The sequence below is a fragment of the Danio aesculapii genome, chromosome 4 (assembly GCF_903798145.1).
Source record: "Danio aesculapii chromosome 4, fDanAes4.1, whole genome shotgun sequence".
NCBI lineage: Eukaryota > Metazoa > Chordata > Actinopteri > Cypriniformes > Danionidae > Danio > Danio aesculapii.
The window spans coordinates 7,368,236-7,391,568 of record NC_079438.1 but is presented as its reverse complement, the minus strand read 5'-3'; the positions used below and the strand labels follow the sequence as shown (position 1 = coordinate 7,391,568).

The following is a 23,333-nucleotide window of genomic DNA, read 5'->3' as shown; positions in this document are numbered from 1 at the left end:
TTTCCATTTACGCCTGTAGATTCTCAATCTCACCCAGTCCCAAGTTCGGTCAGGTAGGGGTGCTGGATATTCGTGTCTCCTAAAATCAGTTGGTAACATTTTGTCAAAAGAATCAATTAGAGCAGTCAATTTGTCATAGTAAATTTTGTGTGATAACGGTTGTACTGGTTCCAATTGTAGTGGGTTCAGTGGGCCAGGAAATTGGCGACCAGTCAACAGTTCAAAGGGCGTGTATCCTGGGCGTGTATACCCTTACTGACATCAGAGCCAGTGGAAGAGCAGCTAACCATGTCAATTTAGTCTGTGCACAGATTTTAGCCAATTTGTTTTTCAATGTTAGATTCAACCGCTCAACCTTACCTTGTGACTGTGGGTGATAGACTGCCCCGAAATGGTGTACTAAACCCAATGCCTTTTCCACATCAGCCAGATGTTCATTTTTAAAGTGTGAGCCATTGTCAGATCTGACCCGGCTTGGAAAACCATGACGTGGGATGTAATGGTTTATCAGACATTTAATGACAGCAGTGCTGTCTTCCTTGCCCACTGGGAAGGCCTCTGGCCATCCAGTATATGCATCAATCATAACAAGCAAGTATCGTTTACCATTTACCTTTTCAATCATGTCAGTGAAATCAATTATAACTTCATCCCCAGGGCCATTTGCTAATGGGAACGATCCCTGAGATGGTTTCATAGTTGGTTTGACATTGTGCATCTGACAGATGTCACATGTCGTTATGTACCTAGAAATTAGGTGTGGCATAAAAGGATGCCACCATGATTGCAATGCTCGTGACATTTGCTTATCACTACAGTGTGCATGTGTGTGGGCTTCTTTCAACACCCTTGGGACTAGTGACGCTGGGAGCAAAGCTCTACCATCAGGTGCTGTCCAAAGCCCATCCTCGTGTCTGATTGCCCCTTTATTTTTCCACACAGACTTTTCTTCAGGAGCAGTCATGTCTTGCTGCTCAGATAAGAATTCTCTTGAGAATTCTGGTAGGAGGGATGTCACGTCTGGCTCAGAAGTCACCACAAACTGATCTTTTACGTAGTCTGAGGCATGTTTTGCCGCCAAGTCTGCTGCATCATTACCTCTTGATATTAGGTCAGTTCCTTGAGAATGACCAGTGCACTTAATAATAGCCACTTTGTTTGGCAACATTATGGCTTCAGAGAGCTCTCTTGCTTCTTTCTCATGAGTAATAGGCCGGCCAGGAGAAGTTGTTAATCCACATCTGATCCACACAGGCAGCTCCACGTGGGCTGTGGACACTGCATATGCAGAATCAGAGTAGATGTGGACAGCCAGTCCTTTTGAGTGTTTCAATGCATTGATTAGGGCCAATAGTTCTGCTATTTGTGCAGATTGTTTGCCAATTAGGGGTTCAGATTTTATGGTGACTAATTGATCATTCTGTAATTTAACCACAGCAAAGCCTGCCTTTAATGTTCCATCACTTACGTAAGTAGTGTGATTGGGTTGTCTGCTTCAGGAAGTGGATTTCATCTTCTTTACACTGTCCTTCTGTCTCTTCCTCATCTGTCCCACTTCCTCTGTCGCTCTCTTCATCTACTTCACTTTGTCCCTTACTATGTTCGTCCAACTCACTATTTCCCTCTTTTTCTTTCTTTTCATTGGCTTGCTTGTTCAATAGCCCTACTTCCTCCTTTCTGTGTCTTAAAACAGCTTCCTGTGCTCTTTTCTCTTTTATTCCCACTTTCTGAAACAGAGATCCCTTTTTGTCCATACAATCAGTACCATAATGTTCAATAATTTCACGCGTAAATTCTCCCAGTTCTTTTATCCATTTTTCCTATCTTTTTTGATCAGTTTGTGCCAATAAGATATCTACCATTTTATCCCATTGTTGTCTTAATGGAGGACAATCATATTCCTCACATTCTCTATCAAATTCTCCTTCCATTTTTTATTTATTTATTTTTTAATTTTTAATTTTAATTTGTTTATTTTATTTTTTTATCCCTATCCCTACACTCACTATTTCTCAATTCACTAAACCTGCTGTCCTTGAGAAATTTACTTGATTTCAGATCCTCGTCGATATAAGAGGGATCTTCAAGGTTCTGCCTCTCTCAGGGAAAAAGGACTTCTTAATACCGATGTATTCTTAAGTACCGATGTACTTTTACCCTGTTAAATACCGATGTATTTACCCTGATAATTTACCTGAAAATGTCAATTTCTCGTCAGAATAAGAGGGATCTTCAGGGGTTTTGCCTTCTCAGGGAAAGGACTTTAAATACCGATGTATTTACCCTGATAATTGGAAATATGAGTGACTTCGTCAAGACAAACAATTTCCAATTTATTTGCCTATTTAGGGAACAGGACTTCTCTTTAAATCCTAGTGATTCACCCTAACTGCCTATTTAGGGAACAGGACTTCACCGTAAATCCTAATGATTCACCCTAACTTTCTCTATCACAACTTATCACAATTCAATCTTCTCTTCTCTTTTATTCAACACTATTTTAGTTAAGTTTTAATTTATGCAGTCTGTAACGTCCTGCATTCAATTCAAAATGTATCAAAGAAATGAACAATCGTATTTACCGATGCCAAAATCCACTTATTTAGAATATTCAATAGCAGAATTTTAGAAAAAGGTTTCTGCTTACCTTTCTTTAGAGAGGCGCCTCTGGATTTGGCATCAGAAATAAACGTCCATCTATTTGACAGTCTCCAGTCAATCACGTTGTCGGGTCACCAATTGTAGGACTCAATTGTAGGACTCAAATGGTCCATTGCATGTTCAAAAATTGACGGAGACCTGAGTTGAAAATTAAGAAGTTTTATTTTGAATGCAAGAAGTTAGAGAGTACCAGTTCTGCGCAGGAGAGATGTAATTTCAATTCAGCTCTGGTCTCTTTTGGGCTCTCCTTCATGTTTTATAATGTCTTTCACACACTATCTGATCTCAACATTATTGACTTATATGATGTCATCTTGGCAGTTGGACCATTTAGCAACCAAATGTTCCTCTTTCTGGTATCTTGTCTTGACAGTTGGCCTTGACCGTCGACTAGGCAAATGTTTCAGAGCACGAACACACAGTTCATACATTTTAGAGCTCTCTGCATTTTACATACACCCATGCTCGATAACAGGCAGGTTGCTGAGAGCAGCCCATCAACTCATCTCTTATGCACATATGGCATTTAACTCCTCAGAAAAAGAAACCCCATTTATGTCTGTATTTATTAGTAAATGTTAACAAAGCCTAACAATAAAAAATGCTATCCTTCACTAGCACAACAACTTTTATATACCCATTGAGGAGTAATGCAGGCATCCAATCAAGATTTACCACATACTCCAATCTGGAGTCTTGGGATCATCACAGTGTATTAATATTGTAAAACTTAATAACTGTCGCTCTGCCTTAATCATAAAATATTCATCAAGTTTGTATTCTACTCAAAAAAGTAAATGTAGTAAAGTAGAAAGAATCTTGAACCTAAAAGTAAAGAAACTTTACTAATAAAATATGCAAGACAGGGCAATTAAATGGGCTTTCTAAACTTGAGGGAGTCAGACAGAGAATATCATCCAAAACAACACTAGCTACATGAATACACTGGAGAGTAGAGTACATACGTATCTGCACCTGTACAATCACTTGCAAAGAGATTTTAAGCCGCAGAGGTGCTGTTTGCCAGATGTTTATGAAACTGTTCTTCTCTCAGCCGCCATCATTGTGTTTACAGTAAACGCGAGGAGCGCAACACATTTACAACCCCACCTACTGCAGTGTATGAGTGTTGAAAAACAGTATACCATCACTAAGCCTTTTCAAACATTATTCAGACATGAAACATCCTGTGCACATGAGAAAATGTTTTGCTGCATTCATGTCATGTGTGCAACTTTTTGTCCATGTATTTCTTAAGCTGCGCCGAATGAGCGAAACTCTGTAGACACTGATCAGATCTGTACGGTTTCTCTCCAGTGTGAATCATCTGGTGCGGTTTCAGTTTTGTAGCTGTAATAAAAGTCTTCTCACACTTCACACCAGTGTGGATCTTCATGTGTTCATTAAGGTTTGCTGATCAGTTGAAACTCTTCCCACACTGAGTACATGTGAATGGTTTCTCTCCAGTGTGGGTCTTCATGTGTTTATTAAGGTCTGAGGAGTTGCTAAAACTCATCCCACACCGAAGCTGCGGTCACACTAGTTTGAGCAAGCGAAATTCTGTTGTACGGCGCTGCGAAAAGGGGCGGGATTAAACAAGATGATTAGACAATAAAAACTGAGTGATTGGTCCATAATTTAAATTGCTGTCCAGAGAGATCATGTTTTGATCTTTGATTGGTCTCACACAGTCAAGTGATGCAATTTCGCAGGTCAGAGTTCACCAAGCTTGAACTTTGCAATGCAGTGAACTGCGAAACTTGATGCATGAACTTGCGTTTCCGGTCTGACGCATTCGTGTGCGCATGAATGAAAGTCTATGGGAAGAAAAGTCCAGTGTGTCTGCATCTTAAGTGCAAGTGAATGGTTTCTCTCCAGTGTGGATCCTCATGTGTAGATTAAGGGATGATGATTGGCTGAAACTCTTCCCACACTGAGTGCATGTGAATGGTTTCTCCCCAGTGTGGACCCTAATGTGTTCTTTAAGGTGTGATGAGCAGTTAAAACTCTTCCTACACTGAGTGCATGTGAATGGTTTCTCTCCAGTGTGTATCCTCATGTGTTGATTAAGGTGTGATGAGCGGATGAAACGCTTCCCACACTGAGTGCATGTGAATGGTTTCTCTCCGCTGTGGATCATCATATGTTTATTAAGGTTTGAGGACTGGCTGAAACGCTTTCCACACTGATTGCATGTGAATGGTTTCTCTCCAGTGTGGGTCATCAAATGTAGATAAAGGGATGATGAGCGGAGGAAACTCTTCCCACACTGAGTGCATGTAAATGGTTTCTCTCCAGTGTGGATGTTCACGTGTTGATTAAGGTGTGATGACTGGCTGAAACTCTTCCCACACCGAGTGCATGTGAATGGTTTCTCTCCAGTGTGGATCCTGATGTGTAGATTAAGGTGTGATGAGTGGCTGAAACTCTTCCCACATTGAGTGCATGTGAATGGTTTCTCTCCAGTGTGGTTCATCATGTGAATCTTAAGATTGCCTTTTCTTTCAAAACTCTTTCCACACTGAGTGCAGGTGAAGTGATTCTTCTCTCTCCTTTTCAAAATACCATCAGTCTGTAAATGAGTTTTTTCCTCAATTTTGACATGATGTTCCTCCTCTTTACTCCCCACATTCTCTTCAATTAGGTCTGAAATAAAGAAATAAAGCATTAGTTTTCATTAAGTCTTAAAAACTCATCAAAAGCTGAAAATTGAAAAGACACTGGAAACTATGGCTACACACATTGTAATTTTTATGCAAATTAAAGAGCCCATATTATGGGTTTTTGAAAATGCCCTTCCATGTAGTGTGTAACACAGCTCTAAGTGAAGTGAAATATCCAGCTAAGGCTTAAATCTGTAAGTGTACAGTGTTTAAAACTATTGATTCGTCTATAAAAGAGTCGACTCATAGTGCTTCAAACGAGTCGCCTTGATAACGAGTCATTAGGTGTTTCGCGATGACGCAGCCACGAAACACAAGCCTCGCCAGTAGTTACGCGCCCAAACCAGGGAGATTTGAAACCTGCGGCCCCGCCCACTAACACAGAAAAAACACTAGACACACACACACAGACGCCGCCGGTCCAATGAAGTCACGCTGTGCTCAGATGGATAATATTGACAGTCTCTACCCAAAGATGAGTTGTTAACCTGGTACAGTACACGCGGTTACTCTTTATATTCTCTTATCACATGTAAGCCACGTTAAAAACGCGACGCGTGCCGCTTTGTTTACGGATTTAACGTTAAAGGCTTTTGTGAGCTCGCGTTCCACTGCCGTTTGTCGTTGCTATGGCGATCGATCGTAAGCTAGGAGACAGGAGACTCGTGTCACGTTCCCTAGTTCTTCTGAGGAGCTTTGTGTGTGTGTGTGTGTGTGTGAGAGAGAGAGAGAGAGAGAGAGAGAGAGAGAGAGAGAGAGAGAGAGACTCGCGTCGCTTTCCCTAGTTCTTCTGAGGAGCGTTGTGTGTGTGTGAGAGAGAGAGAGACTCGCGTCGCTTTCCCTAGTTCTTCTGAGGAGCGTTGTGTGTGTGTGTGTGTGTGTGTGTGTGTGTGTGTGTGTGTGTGTGTGAGAGAGAGAGGGAGAGAGAGAGAGAGACTCGCGTCGCTTTCCCTAGTTCTTCTGAGGAGCGTTGTGTGTGTGTGTGTGAGAGAGAGAGAGAGAGAGAGAGACACTCGCGTCGCTTTCCCTAGTTTTTCTGAGGAGCGTTGTGTGTGTGTGTGTGAGAGAGAGAGAGAGAGAGAGAGAGAGAGAGAGAGAGAGAGAGAGAGAGAGAGAGACTCGCGTCGCTTTCCCTAGTTCTTCTGAGGAGGGTTGTGTGTGTGTGTGAAAAAAGCCTTACACTATGAAGCGCGTGTGCACTGTGACTACTTTTATATAGTTGATTACCAGCTGGGCATTTCACTCTGTCTCGTGCTGAAGCCTTGTCCGTGTCGACCAATCGCAGCAGGCTGTCATCGGTCCAATCAGCGCAGATTAGCTTCGCGCTGAGGAGGGGGTTGGGAACAAATGAATCGCTGAACGATTCATATGGGAGTCGTTGGGATAATTAGGTAAAAATAAATGCAGATTATAAGACCATCAAAGTGTTTTATGACCTTGCATGCATATTAGACTGTTGTTGGAGACCCTTACAACCTAAATATGACCCTATTTCATGTATAATATGGGCTCTTTAAATGTAAAATAAATCAGATCAGATTTAGTTCGGTCCATTAACGTGTTCACATTTGAGCAGATTCAATTCAATTCATCTTTATTTATCTAGTGCTTTTACAAGGTAAATTGTGTCAAAACCGCTTGACATAGAAGTTATAGTAAATTGAAACTGTATCAGTCCAGTTTTCAGAGTTTCTTACATAATTGATCAAAGTAATTTTGGTCATATTGATAAGACACAGATTTGAAAGTGTAGAAGTCCATCTATTAGCCCAATGATGAAACTAGGTTAAATGCATGTAAGCCCTTTTTAGTGCTTCTGAAAAGAATTTTGTTATTTATTAGAATTTATTTATATTCGTTTTTTTAGCTCCGAATTTAATCTGAATCCAATTTTAAGTGATCATACAATTTAGACTGTATTTCTAATTGTAAGAACGGATCACATTCATCATCTATGACTTAATTTAGAGTTTTGATTTATATTTGATTCCTTACTCTTCAGTTACACGTTCATTAGGGACCAAACGCCGCTCAGAGTTTCATGCCCCGGGTTTGCGTGTCTTCTCACGGACAGAATGTCGACACTCTGAAGTTAGTCAGAGGGTGCAGGATTAACTAATATTCAAATAGACTGGTTGCAAACTGCTCACTCATCCTAAAAGAATAGTCAATTTAGCCAATCCCATGCAACTTGCTAAAATCAGCGATTAGATGATCAAAGATCTCCATACTTTTTTTAATGGCAAAATTATCCGCAAATATCTGGGAATTACCGCCACAAAATCAGTCATTTTTAAATCGCAAAAAAATCACCCAAAAAAATTTGAAAAACTAGGGGGTCTGTTTTAAGTAGAGCTCACTCAAGTTTTTTTTTTTTTAAGTATTCATTACTTACATTTTTAATGCAACCAGTTTTCTCTTATTTTTTGAATAAACTCAACTTATCTGGGCTTAGAGTGTGGATAAGGTCTCAATTTTGAGGACATTGTGAAGCGTCATGTGAGCGCTGAGGCTTCTAAACGATCCTATCCTGAGTGAATCATCATGTGTTGCTTAATGGAGTCTTTGTGAGTGAGACTCTTTCCACACTAATCACATTACTAAGGTTTCAGTGTGACCATTCATGTGGTTCATGAGGCTAGCTTTACATATGAAGCTCTTTCCACACTGATCACATGGAAACGGCTTCTCTCTGCTGTGACTTATCATGTGGTAATTGAGTGCGCTTTGACATATGAAACCTTCACCACACTCTGTGCATATGTAAGGTTTCTCTCCAGTGTGTGTTCTCATGTGGATTTCAAGGGTGCCATTTTGGTTAAAACTCCTACCACACTGATGGCAGGAGTAAGGCTTCTCCCCAGTGTAAATTCTCATGTGCGCTACAAAGTTTCCTGTATTATAGAAGCTTTTCCCACACGGTTGGAATGTGTACGGCCTCTCTCCAGTGTGAACTCTCATGTGAACATTAAGGTTTGATTTTTGACTGTAACTCTTCCCACACTCTTTACAGGTGAAAGGCCTCTCTCTGGTGTGAATTCTCATGTGGACTTGAAGGCTGCGTTTTCGGCTGAAGCAGTTTCCACATTGACGACAAGTTAAATTACACGCAGATTTGGATCTCCGAGGTCTTCTGCATGAAGTCTTTTTAGTCTGTGTGGGGTTTTCATCAGTCGTTATTTCTTGGGGTTTCTCAAACAGCTGTTTCTTCTCCATTTCATTCAGTTGATGAGTCTCTTCTTTCAGCACCATCAGGGCTTAAAAAAATAAAAATAAAAAGTGAACTTTAGTATGAAGGCACAAAGTGACAAGCATGAAATGGATGTTTTTCTCAAAAATTAAAATGACCTCACCATTTACTGTCCGTTATGTGATTTTAAACATTTCCTTTCTTCTGGAACACACAGAAAGCCAGCGTTTTTTCACAATATCTCCTTTTGTGTTCAGCAGAATCAAGAAACTCATAAAGGTTTAAAACCACATGAGGGAGAGTGTGACGTGGCGTGGTGGAATACAGGCCACAAAGAATATGGCAGAGCACTTATGTGCAAAATGTAATTTATTGACAGTTTCCGTTCCTCTTTACAGTCCACCATAAATATGTACAAATGATATCCGTAAAAAAAGCTATCAGGAAAATAAAGAAACAAAAATCAAAACAAGAAAACTAACTAGAAAATAAATATTTACTTGTAGAAATTACCGCTCTTTGGTGTTCAACCTTCCACAAAAAAGGTACGACACACTAGCTCTATTTGCCTCCTACTGCAAAAGACCCCCTCAACAACCAACAGGTCTGGCTTATATACTAGATGCCTCACCGCACATGGAGCCCGCTAAAATCCCTTAGGTGAGTATTAAAATATTGCACCTTTATAGATGATCACATACATCCCATTGAGATAATCTCCAGTATCATAACAGGTGTATTTAACATTAATAATACATCATATTGACCAATATATGTGTCAGTTCATGTATTTTCCTATTACTCTGGTTTTGTATTCCCAGCTCTCCCCCAAAACAGGCAACGTTAAGACAGTCAAGTTATCGGAGTGACCACGCATGTGCAGTGCAAGTTTAGCATTAACAAGCTTTCTAGACAGCTACCAGAGTTTGCCAGTTGCTTGCGGTAACCTTGACTGCAACACCACACAAACAAACAACAAAAGACGAGATGTGAAACTTGCAGATAAGTTTAATAAATATTTATGTGTACTCTATTTGGTGTCTGTGTGTATATTGAAAATATCAACAGATGTGGTGACGAGTGAATGTATGTGTGTGCGTTATATATGCTTCATTAATATTATACCAACCTTTGTGTTCACCCAAGGTTAAGAATGGCAGAATCACTGATGGATATTAGACTGTGTGTAAATGAAATGACGTAATGTTGCGATCGTGAGAAAAATGAGTAAATGTTGAGGCAATTTTAATTTCTGGTTGAACTATGCCTTTAAAGCATAGGTCGCAACCTCGATTCCTGGAGGGCCGCAGCTCTGCACAGTTTTGCTCCCTGCCTTAAATGCAATTGATCAAATGCCCTCGCTCTAGATTACTCGTGTTGTGTTCCCTCATCTGTATCTACCACTCGATTTTAACATTTTTAACCTGCTTGGAAGACCCGATTGAGACAAATCCTGCATGTTCGTAGCAAGTGCGCATAATTCACGCTTGTACTTGTGAGTTTGCATTATTGTATATAAATTATGCAAATGCTTAATGCCACGTTTGCTGTAAACTGGAGTGATGAGGAGATGGCAAGATGACATACTTTTCTACTTGTTTTCATTCATTTGTACTTTTGTTTTCCTGCCTTTGTGCATGTCCTGAGGCTTAGCTGAAGACCTACATAATGACATTTTATATACCTGATAAGATGCAGAAATGCCGAATGTTCAGCACCTCGTCCCTGGTGTAACTGATCGTATTTGATAAACATAAAACAGGACAGACTAACAAAAACAGTGCAAACACTGGACAGCCTCACACCGAAGCGGCCATCCGCGGCGCCATCTTGATGAGGTCAGCAACATCATATAGTTTAGAATACTGTACAATGTTTTATAATAATTAATTACTTTAGTGTCCATTTCATTCAGCATATTTAATATTGGGGGCATTCACGTTTTTTGACATATTTTAAACCAGGGTCTCTGCAGGTTTCACCAAGTTAAATGTAAGACTTTTAAGACCCTTTTGAATGAAATTTTAGACTCATAAGGCTAAGGAATTTTTCAAATGGCCCAGATGAAAAAGATTTTTATTTGTCCTATCAAACAATATTATAATTTAATACATTTAATAATCCAATAATAAATGAATAATAATACAATTTAATATTTTAGATATTTGTTAGCAAAAGATTTTAAATATTGTGTAAAAACAAGCAAACTTAACTTGTATCCATACACTTTCTTTAAAATAAAATAAAAAAATAAACAAATGTCTTAAAAACTATAATAAACTAAATCTATGCGCAACAATCTGTCCATGTCGATGTCCTCAGCAGAAAATACATGGAGCACGTTTAAACAAATGTTATTGTAAGGAAAATAATTAAACCATTATGATAAATAGAGTTAAAATGATCTTTTTGAATGAAAAGTTTAAAGTTTTATTGAGATGGATTGTTGGTGATTGTATGGGTTTTGGCCAGATTGGATAGCAAAAGATGAACAAAGGAAAATGAAGACTTGTTAAAAAAAAGATTTAAGATCTACAACACAATATTTCAGTAACTTTAAGACTTTTTAAGACCTAAAATTTGGAATTTACAACATTTTAGACCCCGCAGAAACCCTGTTTAAACACAATAGCCCTGGTTATTAGTTATTATAATGATGTAATTCTAACTCAGGTACTATCTGTGAGAACTAGTAACAACTACTAAAACAAGTTTAAACCCAGAAAGTTGATGAAAAAATAAGGGAATTGTGATCAACGTGACATATGCAAATGGAAAGTACTAAGCCAACACTATCACCGTAATAGCAGATATCTTCTATGAGAATACTGAAGGTCAAATATCGTCAGCGCAGTTAAACTTTTTTTATTAATTGTTTTTAATTATTTTATATAGCGCCAGTGCTTAAGGACGCTTTACAAACAGTAGAATAACAAGAAAACCAATAACCTTTAAAAGGTAGAGAAGACGGGAGACTAATAATACATAAAAGAATGACAAAAGACATGAGAACAAGTGACGAAAGAAGCTCATTCCTGTCTTTCAATGAGTGCTTATGTGCATTTAGGAGAACTAGGCAGCACACTCAGGGCTGCAAGATGGATTTAATTTAGTATTCTTATTATTAAAATATATCTGAATGAGAATCAAATAACTGAGTTGGTCTTTGAGAATGAAAACCAACCTGTTTGTTCCTGCAGATCTTCCTGTTTGACTGTGAATGTTTCTTCAATCTTCACATCTTCACTCTCCTCTTTAATAAACGCCATCTTTATAACAGTGTGGAGATCAGTCGCTTCAGTAGGAGTTTTTCTCTGTGTTTGGACACTTTATCCTGTTTAAAATGAACAAAACAATAAAAATATCCTGTTTAAAATGAATAAAACAATAACCAGAAACAAAATAACTTCTCTTCAACACTTGCTTCAACAGTTTCTTTATATGAGAGTAATTAAGAAACAAATCAGGTAAATGAGCAAGTCCGAGCAAGAAACAATGACCTGATTAAAACTAGTACTCCATTTCTTGTATACTTCGAATGGAATGACATTATGGTATTTAATAAATTAAACCTTCATTAAAACACTTATTACACACATTTCTGTTAACTTATTCAAACAATAGACCTTCATTACTCTGAGTAAAATAGTACTACGTTGTGTAAAGGGTTTAAAAATTTTTGTCAACAGCAGGTAAATAATTTAGCATCGGGTAAAAAACCTGAAACTTCGGTTAAAACAATCGGTTAAAATTCATGTAAAAGCTTTAAACACAAACCTTTCTCCAGTTGAATCCCAGTGCAGTAGCGGCGCATGCTTATGATGTCACATGCCACGCCAAAATAAAAGTCTTTTTTGTTTAGCTTTTTTTTGCCACTTACTGTTATTTTGGTGTGGCGTGTGACGTCATCAGGCGGCGCCGCTTCAGTGCTGTGATTCAACTGGAGAAAGGTTTGTGTTTTAAAACATTTACAGATATAAACCGATTTAATTAATGCACAAAGAATGGAATTCGCCAAGAAAAAAAAAACTCAGAAGAAAAAGAACCGATTTAATTAAAGTTTTAGGTTTGTTTATCCAATGCTATGTTCCTGCTGTTGAAAATATTATTTTAACCCTTTATACAACAAAGTACTTTTTTATTTTCAGTAACCGAGGGCTAATGGTTGAATATAACAGAAATGTGTGTAATAAGTGTTTTAATGAAACCTTTCACCAGATTTATTTTTGTTAATTACTCTCATATAAAGAAACTGTTGAAAAGAAGTTATTTTGTTTCTGTTCATTGTTTTGTTCGTTTTAAACAGGATAAAGTGTCCAAACACAGAGAAAAACTCCTGCTGAAGCGACTGATCTCCACACTGTTATAAAGATGGCGTTTATTAAAGAGGAGAGTGAAGATGTGAAGATTGAAGAAACATTCACAGTCAAACAGGAAGATCTGCAGGAACAAACAGGTTGATTTTCATTCTCAAAGACCAACTCAGTCATTAGATCCTCATTCAGATATATTTTAATAATAAGAATACTAAATAAAATCCATCTTGCAGCCCTGAGTGTGCTGCCTAGTTCTCCTATATGCACATAAGCACTCATTGAAAGACAGGAATCAGTTTCTTTCTTGTTACTTGGCACTAAAAAAATAAACAAAAACAATAAATTAAAAAAGTTTACCTAAGCTGACGATATTTGAACTACAGTATTCTCATAGAAGATATCTGCTATTACAGTGATAGTGTTGGCTTAGTACTTTCCATTTGCATATGTCACGTTCCCTTTTTTTCCATCTTTTCCACAATTTCCATAACTTTTAAAGTTGTCTTAGTATTTGTTACTAGTTCTCACAGATAGTGTCTGAGTTAAAATTATTTCATTATTATTATAATAACTAATTACCAGGGTTATTGTGTTTAAACAGGGTTTTAAAATGTCTTAAATATCTAAAATCTAAATTTTAGGCCTTAAAAAGTTTTAAATTTACTGAAATATTGTGTTGTAGGTCTTAAATCTTTTAAGTCCTAATTTTCCTTTGTTCATGTTTTGTTACCCAATCGGGCCAAAACCCATACAATGTCCAACAATCCATCTCAATAAAACTTTAAACTTTTTATTCAAAAAGGTCATTTTAACTCTATTTCTCATAATGGTTTAATTATTTTCCTTACAATAACATTTGTTTAAACGTGCTCCATGTATTTACTGCTGAGGAAATCGACCTGGACAGATTGTTGTGCATAGATTTAGTTTATTATAGTTTTTGAAACTTTTTAACAAATGTTCATTTTTTATTATTATGTAAAGAAAGTTTATGTTTGAAAAAAGCGTATGTTTTTACACAATATTTAAAATCTTTTGCTAAGAGATATCTAAAATATTGTAATTTTTCATTTATTATTGTATAATTAAATACATGAAATTCTAATATTTTTTTGATAGGACAAATAAAAAACTTTTCCTTCTGGGCAATTTGAATAATTCTTTAGCCCTTTATGAGTCTAAAATTTCATTATTAATGGTCTTGAAAATGTCTTAAAAAGTCTTGCATTTAACTTGGTGAAACCTGCAGAAACCCTGGATTAAAGTATGTCAAAAAACGTGGATGCCGCCAATTTAAAATATGCTGAATGAAATGGACACTAAAATAATTAATTATTATAAAACATTGTACAGTATTCTAAACTATATGATGTTGCTGTGGGACGACGTGAGACAAAATGAACAGATTATAGTGGAACAATAACATTTAGCATTGCACTAAAACTGGCCAACAAACTAGTCTAAAAATGACTTTTGCTGCTTAAGAAATGGATTACAGCATGCTGATGAGATGCAAACATTTGAGTGTAAAGTTCATCAGAATATAGACCACGTAGAATGGGACGATAACCACTTCTAATGTCTAAAACCGCCAAATGCTATATGTACGTTTTTTATGTTTTAAGTTTTTTAGGACACAGTATCTCTAGCAGAAAAGATATTCAAAGATGCCCTTTTAGATGGCTGCAGCTGCAACCTAGTACTGGAAAACATTTGCATAATTTAAATACAATAATGCAACTCACAAATATTAGCGTGAATCATGCGTACTTGCTGTGAACATGCAGGATTTGTCTCAATCGGGCCTTCCAAGCAAGTTACAAATGTTTAAATTGAGTGGAGGATACAAATGAGGGAACATAACACGAGTAATCTAGAGCGAGTGCATTTGATCATTTGCATTTAAAGCCACAGGCACAAAAACAGCTTGGTTTTTCTCTGACCCCCAAAATTAAATATTCTGCAAGGTATATGATCTGATTTTGAGCTAAAACCTCAGACACATTCTGGGAACACCAAAGACTTATTTTACATCTTTTTAATTTGTAGGTGAAACATCCATTTCATGGTTGTTGCTTTGTGCCTTCATACTAAAGTTAACTTTGTTTTTTTAAGACCTGATGGTGCTGAAAGAAGAGACTCATCAATGGAACGAAGTGAAAGAGAAACAGCAGTTTAAGAAACCCCAAGAAATAACGACTGATGAAAAACCCACACTGTCTAAAAGGACTTCTTTACGCGTAAGACTTCAGAAATCCAAATCTAGGTGTAATTTTAACTGTAAACAGTGTGGAAAGAGTTTCACTAAAAAGTCAAAGCTTGATGTTCACATGAGAGTTCACACTAGAGAGAAACCTTACACCTGTGAACAGTGTGGAAAGAGTTTTGGTCAAATACAAGGCTTTAAAACCCACATGATAATTCACACTGGAGAGAGGCCGTACACATGCCAACTGTGTGGAAAAAGCTTCTGTCATGCAGGAAACTTGGCAGCGCACATGAGAATTCACACTGGAGAGAGGCCGTACACATGCCAACAGTGTGGAAAAAGCTTCAATAATACAGGAAACTTGGCAGTGCACATGAGAATTCACACTGGGGAAAAGCCTTACTCTTGCCCTCAGTGTGGAAAGAGTTTTAAACAAAATGGCACCCTTGAAGTCCACATGAGAACACACACTGGAGAGAGAAGTTTTACTTGCACACAGTGTGGGAAAAGTTTTTCTCAAAAACAAAACCTTGACACCCACATGAGGATTCACACTGGAGAGAAACCTTACATATGCACAGAGTGTGGTAAAAGTTTCCCATATAAAAGCACACTCAAACACCACATGATAAGTCACGCCAGAGAGAAGCCGTTTGTATGTGCTCAGTGTGGAAAGAGCTTCACAACCAAAGCTAGCCTCATGAACCACATGGATGGTCACACTGGAACCATAGTGTTTACATGTGATCAGTGTGGAAAGAGTCTCACACGCAAAGACTCCATTAAGCAACACATGAACACTCACTCAGGAGAGGATCGTTTTACATGCAGTGAGTGTGGAAAGGGCTTTAAACTTAAAAGAATCCTCAGCACTCACCTGAAGCTTCACAATGGTGATTAGAGTCCTCAAAATTTAGGCCTTGTCCACACAAATACGGGTATAATCAAAACGGCAGCTTTTTAATATAGTTTGGCTGTTCATTCACGTGAAGTTTATTTATAAACTACTTTCAAGAGGATCACATGCTTATGATGGTACTGCATTAGCTAACACATGATTCACCAATCAGATGAATCCTAACTCACTATAAATACCCAGAGTAGATTTACCTCAGTTACCTTCGTCTTGAAGAATACCCCTCTTTTCTAGATTGGGCGACACGGCAGCCCAGCGGTTAGCACTGTTGCCTCACAGCAAGAATGTCACAGGTTAAAGTCCTAACTAAACCAGTTGACATTTCGGTGTGGAGATTGCTCATTCTCCCCGTGCTGACTTGGGTTTCCCCTGGGTTCCCATGTTTCCCCCAGTACAAAAACACACAACCTAGGTAAACTGAACATTTTATATTGGTACCATAGTTGAGCTCTTAGTGAGCCATATATCTCCCTTTAGCCATCCCTACAGTGCATCCGGAAAGTACTCATAGCGCTTCACTTTTTCCACATTTTTTAATGTTACAGCCTTATTCCAAAATGCATTAAATTCATTTATTTCCTTAACATTCTACTCACAATACCCCATAATGACAATGTGAAGAAAGATATTTTGATTTTTTTATAAACATATATTTTTTCAACATATGCAAACAAGTATCAGCATCTGAAAAGGTGTGAACCAAATGGCCTACAGGAAGGTTGTGATCCAACCAAAGCAGTTGGGTAATCTCCGGGGGGTTACATCCTTTGTTATAAAGTAATGTCTCACAGAGAGTACTTTGGGTTAAGTTACTTGAAGACCGACGAGTTAACATCACTGCTCAGGAACTGCACTATTCATCGTCTTCCGGCCGTAAGAACTTTGGTCAGCTTACTTATTTGATGTCATCTATACATTGGCGAGCCACCCATGAACGGTTAAGCCAAATACAGCAAATAAATAATCTAAGAATGTGTTTCAACTTATTATGAACCAATAACCATATTTGTGCACATTTCACACTTCAATCAAACGGTCGGCACTGAAAAGATAATAAGAAAGATTAGGGAGGAGAAAATGTTTAGGGAGATGCAGGGAACACTGTCCTACACCCGTAGATTGTGTTTTTGATCATTCACATTGCTTGATTGGCACATGCGTGAACAAACACAGATTTACCTTCAATTTTGGACTTTTGTCTGCAATTTCACAAAAACTTTTTTGTAACCCAGGTTATCAATATATACAAGATTAGAATTAATTAATTAAATATGCAGAACATTTAGTTTTTCTTTTTCTGTTTTACAAATTATTTTTATAGGCGATTAGAAGAGATTAAACTATGTTGTTGCTGTAAGAGCGATGTGAAAGGATTTAGAATGTCGTGACGTCTTTCCAGTTCCGGATCACTGATACGGTTAGAATTCGCGCACACTCGCATCGGCGGAGCGGAAGAGAGCAGACGCAGATTTAGGTCTCTTTACATTAAGTTTGAAATTAACGAGCAAATAAGAGATTCTTGATCGAATGTTGAATTATATGTGTCTAAAGACAATATAGCAGGAAGAAAAGCTAGAAGAAACTGTTTATGTGAGAGAAATCGTGTTTAATTAGTTAATGATTGTGATGGAGCTGATAACAAGAAGCCTTGTTAACGTGAAACTAACTCAATTAACATAGGAGATCGTCTGAAAAGAAACACGATTAGAGTTAAATTAGATCGAGTGAAGAAGTTCTTCACATAAAGAGATTAAAAGTTCATCTGGTTTTGGTCAGGTTTTTTGTTGTTTCATTTTTCCTCTTTTACCTGGATTGGTGCCATCCTGTGTGATCCATTGAATTGATGCTGGATTGGGATTGATGCTTACTGGATTCGGTCTGACTCCTGTGATCGCTGAAGGGGTTGGGACTGGCGAGCCACACGGACCTAACTTCAATTTGTCATTGTGTGAAACTGATACTGTTGCTGATCTGGATGGTAGAAAACTGAACTATTAGCACACACAGTCGTTCAATTCTTTCTTTTGGGAAAAGGATTCACTCACAGAGGAGAAACTGAGTGATAGACAATTCGTTGTTGCTCCCTGAGAAATTTTATAATCACAAAACAGTGAATATACATTTACTGACTGCTTTTTGCAGGAAAAGAAAAGACTTTTGAGAAACTGAGTTTATAGAGAATAAAAAGAACTGTGAAGTGATCATATGTGAACTGCTTTATTGGTTCGTTACTTCATTTATTGTTGATGTATCAAGTGTAATAGGTTTGGGTTTGTTTTGTTTTTTCACATACAAAAATTGCATAGATCAGAGAGGAAGAAGAATTTAACACAATTGAGAAATTAATCCAGAAAATATATATATTTTTTTAATAATTTATTTCATAACAATTTAAATCGTTACTTATAAGGGTCTTTCATCTTACTGTTAAAGAGTCATGTTTATTTCTTCTATCTATGAAATTGAAGAGAATTGAGAGTGAAACCTGTGAAAATAAAGGATTATTTCAGTTATATTTCACCAACAGTATTGAGTAAAGGTTATACTTTCCTAATATACTTACCTGTTGGGTAAATTTATTATCGAGTATTTTTATCGAGTAAGATCCACACATGCGGATGTCAGTAAAGGACCACACACACACATCGTGAAATGCAGAAGTTTTTTTTCTTTCCATTTGGCTTGTGTTATTAAATTCTATAACACTCTCACTAGTCCTTACTCCCTATTTGCGTCTAATACCCCAGTGTGTCATGGGGGCATGAATGCAATGTTTATGGTTGAATGTGGAACTGCCGAACTGCAGTTAAAGTCACCCAAAATTACAGGAAAAAGCACTTTACGTAAACACCTTAATTTTATTGTGGTGCATACATTTATACATGTTACAGAATTCACGAGTTGTTCTTGAGGTTTTTCCCCTTTCAGAGTTTTGAGCTGAAAGTGACGGAGTGGTTTTCCCCTTTATAAGTGTGGAGTTGGAGAAAGTAAATATAGCAATCAGTTTGCAAAGTTTTCATCCCGCATTTGATGTCTCTTCTTTTTTTTTTTTTCGCTTAATCGGCCACAATATTATTGTCTATTAAGGTTAGAATCTCGTCACCTTAGAATTATAAGGTTCTATCTGACATTTTTGTCAAAATTGAGTTATTCACATGTTCTTATTAAATGGCATCTTATTTACATTATGTGATGTTTTTTTTTATAAGTTGTTTACATTTTAAGACTTTTTATTTAAAAAACAAAAAAGGTTTATCTACAAAGTTGAACTCTTGCTTGGCTCTATAAGGTTATTTCTGTGAGCCAATCAGCATTTTTAATGCACGCACGAGGACCAATCAGGATCAGCTTTCTTTGTCATTTGCCGGACTGCTCCATTGATAGCGGAAAACACCAGAAAGACAAAATCAAACAAAATCAGAGTCGACCAAATAATGCCACACAAATGTGATGATTTAGAAGCATTTCTTGACATTGAGATTCATGCATTCGTTCATTTTCTTTTCAGCTTAGTCCCTTTATTAATCTGGGGTCACCACAGCGGAATGAACTGCCAACTAATCCAGCATATGTTTTACGCAGCGGATGCCCTTCCAGCTGCAACCCATCACTGGGAATCACCCATACACACTCATTCACACAAATACACTATGGACAATTTAGCTTACCCAATTCACTTGTACCGCACGTCTTTGGATTGTGGGGGAAACCGGAGCACCCGGAGGAAACCCACATCAACACGGATAAAACGTGCAAACTCCACACAGAAATGCCAACTGACCCTGCCGAGGTTCGAACTAGCGACCTTGCTGTGAGGCAATTGTGCTACCAACTGCATTACAGCGTCTCCGACATTAAGATGAAATGTTAAATTTTACATTGTTGAAAAACGATGGATGTATGATAAAAATTTAAATATTAAATGTGAAATACATTTATTTGTTTACATATAGTCAGTGAAACACTTTTCAGTGTTTATTAAACTCATTAGGTCATAGTCTGTTTCTTTTGAAGTCTTTAAATTTAATATTAAGCCTTGAAGGGCAAATACCTAATTTAATTCATGGGCCTATAATTCAATAGATGTAATTCAATAATTCATATAAAGCATAAAATTTTATAAATATTAACATATTAGTTGGATAAAATTAACAGCTGCACTGGAACATTTTTTAGCACATTTTGTATGCTTAATTTGAACAAGAAAAAATATTCATCCTAAAACATGAAATAAATGTTACAGAAAATAAAAAAAAAATACTTTCTCAAGCTTCAACATATTGTTACAACACCAACTTATATATTTTTTGATTGTATTTCCTGAAAAGTAATGCTTTAATGAATGATCTGCCAGATCGAACCTTATAATTCCAAGTGGAAAATGACTTTTCAGAATAAGAAGGTTCTATCTGCATTTACCGTGGTTATTTTACTCCTCTTTGCAAATGTAAGAGAACCCTTAGGGTCTCTGTCATGTTCCTGTTAGAAAGAGAACTGTTACACACATATTGTTTGCTATATGGATTGCAAAAACTTTGAAGCTCAATATCTCAAAATCATTTAGAACGCAGATAGAACCTAAGGTGACGATATATATTTGAACCACAGTCTATCTGCCAACAGTTTTTCCAAGAAGTTTCCCGTACAATTTCCTACACCCTCCGTCTGATATCCGGTTTATGGTTCAGTTACTAAAACCACAAAAATCCTGCGACCCACGTTACAAAGACATTTACATTGTAGTGATGTGTGAACAGTGTTGGATTTTTCTAAAGGCAACGTCGCTACTTACGTGCTCGCCAGTGGTGTAATCCTAAAAAAAAGGTGTTGTACTATTGCACCCAACCCAAATTTTAAATGAAAGTAGGCAAATAAACGACGAAAGTCAATGTTTCTTTAATTCATATATATATATATATATATATATATATATATACACTGTAAAAAATGTCCATGATTTTAACAGTAAAAGTCTGTAAAATCTACAGTGAAAACCTGTTAAATGACTAACAGCTCATTTCAGTGCAAAATACGGAAAATAGCTGTAACAGATCTAACCTTTGTTTTCGAGAAACTAATCAGAGTGTCTGAAATCTCACCACACACCCTCATTCACTAGTCCCTAAATTAGTCAATTAGTTTAGTCCACTAGACAGAGTGAATGACCACAAATAAGTGAATTGTTGAACACCTGCAACTAACATGCACAATCACTGATGGACACAACCAGAAATAAAACTATAGACACAGCCTCACACCAAACCAACTGAATTAAAACAGAGGATTAAACAACTCCATTAAATAAAAGCATTAGCAGCTGATTACAGTTTGACCTCAATTCTCTCATATCTGCAAGAATATTTGATAATTAACAGAGGTTTATATTTTTATTGAAAATGTTTGATTTGACCTCACCATCATGGAGATCAGAGGCTGCATTAGTTGAGCTCTTAAACCATTTCTTTTTTAACTTAATGTTTCTCTGGTTGTTATAACTGTGTGTCTGAACCTCATCAGTTATAGCAAGAAAAATTATGAAAACTTTCATGTGTTCTGTTACAGAATTGAGTTCATAAGTCACAGAACAATTGCAATTTATTATATTTAATTTATGTGATGTTGGGACAGTAGTACAGCTTCCAGTAGGGTCAACAAACAATTATGATGGAATTAATCATTAGAGTTTCATTCAGAAACCCCATAGAGCTTCAGCTACTCAACTAAGACACACAGACATCAAAAATCAGGATATGAACCTCAACCATGGTTGCTAAAAAAAAAGCTGCTTAATTAATTCATGCTGGGTGCCAGCATAGTACAAAAAAAAAACTCCCAGCATGCATTGCAGCATGAATAAATTATGCAGCTTTATGCTCTTAACATTTCTTTCTTAGCCTTTAATTTATTTTGTTTTTGGGGTGTAATATTTCAGTAGAGTGTTTTGTATTGTTCTGGGTTGTTTTTTTATTTTTTGTTTGTCACCATTATTGAGATTCAAAGACTAATTGTTGACATCTGTGTGTTTTCAAATTTTGCCTTCGTTCAAACATTCTCTTAATGACTGATGTATTTAGACCTGTTAAATGTTCATTGATTGCTGAAATTCTAGTGGCTACATTTATGCATTTTATTCAATCCTGACACATAAGATGACATTCAACAAGGCAGGGGTTGCTTTGATATGATACATAATCTTATCACACCTAATTTTATGTTTATTTTGGCTTTTCTTGCAATGTAATTAGTGTTTTTAACACAATTAATTATAGCAACCAAAGTAAAAACTGTTTTAAATGAAACAGTTGAAGATCCCGACTAAAGCAGGCTCTGTCCTCCATCATGGTGACTTCAAATGAACAACAACAATTTCATTAAGAGCTTTTGTTCATGTGACAGAAATAAGTGAAGCTCCTGATGTTTGTGGAGTTGTTTAATGATCTCTGCTGAGCTCTTGAGAAATAAAAGTTTTATTGTGTAATTATTATTATTTTTATTTAGAGTTTTATTCTCAGTTGATTTCGGCTGTAATTTGTGTTATTTAGTCTTGTTTTTCTTTCCTTCAGTGATTCTGCTTGTTAACACTTGTTCATCAATAAGTATTAATCCTACTTTAATTAGCCAATGTCACTGTAAGGAATCCTGCCGTGACCCGGAATCGAAGCGGGGTTGCTGCGGTCACAATGCAGAGTACCAACCAAAATACAATCACGGCGAATTACCGGACAGCCGTTGTGGCCCCTGTGCAGTGTGTTTCTCCCTGTGATATGCCCCTTTCTGTTCAGCGAGCACATGCTGTTGTTTTTCTCCTCCTACCAGCACAACACTTTTCCCAAGTAATGCTGGAATTGCAAACAATTGATGACAGTAGAAGAGGACGAGCACGTGGTCGGCAGGACTCGAACCTGCGCGAGAAGACCCCAATAGATCTCTAATGCACCACCTTAACCACTTGGCTGCGACTACAAGACTATGTGTGCTGCCATGTCCTCATGCCTAGTACACATGATGTGCATCCAGATGAAACTTTCAGCATGCGATAGCTCAATGTCAAAAAGAAGAGTCTCACACGCCCGAGCAAAGACTTGAACCCTGGACCCTCAGATTAAAAGTCTGATGCTCTACCGACTGAGCTATCCGAGCTCCATGGCAATGCCTTGCAAGTAGGCAAAGTTTAGGGTTGTGGTCGGTGCAGACCTTTACAGTAGACAAAAGTTTACCGTAAGGTGGGGTTTAGACTTGTGGTTGGTGTAGATGTTGCTAAAACACAACAGGTTACTGTGAGGTTGGGTTTATGATTGTTGTAGGTGTAGACGTCAGTAAAACACAGTAGTTTGGACTCCATGTCATGTGGGAGACATTAAAAAGAACAATGACAACT

The 23,333-nt window shown here is 37.2% G+C and overlaps 3 protein-coding genes across 3 annotated transcripts in view; 1 reads left to right on the top strand and 2 right to left on the bottom strand.

Moving 5' to 3' along the window:
• Positions 1–2,814: 2,814 nt before the first annotated feature.
• On the bottom strand, positions 2,815–5,401 carry LOC130222822 (gastrula zinc finger protein XlCGF8.2DB-like). The gene has a single exon (XM_056455381.1). It carries the CDS (start codon positions 5,327–5,329, stop codon positions 4,511–4,513), a length of 819 nt encoding a protein of 272 aa, XP_056311356.1. The 5' UTR covers positions 5,330–5,401; the 3' UTR covers positions 2,815–4,510.
• A 1,477-nt stretch (positions 5,402–6,878) lies between these two features.
• Positions 6,879–12,333, bottom strand: LOC130222823 (gastrula zinc finger protein XlCGF49.1-like). The gene is made up of 3 exons (XM_056455382.1): positions 12,292–12,333; positions 11,699–11,848; positions 6,879–8,581 (listed from the first exon to the last, which is right to left on the bottom strand). The coding sequence occupies exons 2-3, from the start codon at positions 11,781–11,783 to the stop codon at positions 7,917–7,919; spliced, it is 750 nt and encodes a 249-aa protein (XP_056311357.1). The 5' UTR covers positions 11,784–11,848; positions 12,292–12,333; the 3' UTR covers positions 6,879–7,916.
• Positions 12,334–12,417: 84 nt separating this feature from the next.
• LOC130222807 (zinc finger protein 91-like) overlaps positions 12,418–23,333 on the top strand; it is a 218,630-nt gene continuing 207,714 nt past the window's right edge. Inside the window, exons 1-3 of the mRNA XM_056455370.1 lie at positions 12,418–12,464; positions 12,821–12,970; positions 14,946–15,664. Coding sequence (XP_056311345.1) covers positions 12,886–12,970; positions 14,946–15,664 — 804 coding nt within the window. The 5' untranslated portion in view covers positions 12,418–12,464; positions 12,821–12,885. The remainder of the gene's footprint in view (positions 12,465–12,820; positions 12,971–14,945; positions 15,665–23,333) is intronic.

Bases quoted from the DNA above. Each gene is read 5' to 3' on its own strand.
- LOC130222822 (XM_056455381.1), bottom strand. From the start codon at position 5,329: ATGCTTTATTTCTTTATTTCAGACCTAATTGAAGAGAATGTGGGGAGT.
- LOC130222823 (XM_056455382.1), bottom strand. From the start codon at position 11,783: ATGGCGTTTATTAAAGAGGAGAGTGAAGATGTGAAGATTGAAGAAACA. The intron at 8,582-11,698 runs GTTGGTTTTCAT...TATTTTTTTAAG, and splicing joins AGATCTGCAGGAACAAACAG to CCCTGATGGTGCTGAAAGAA.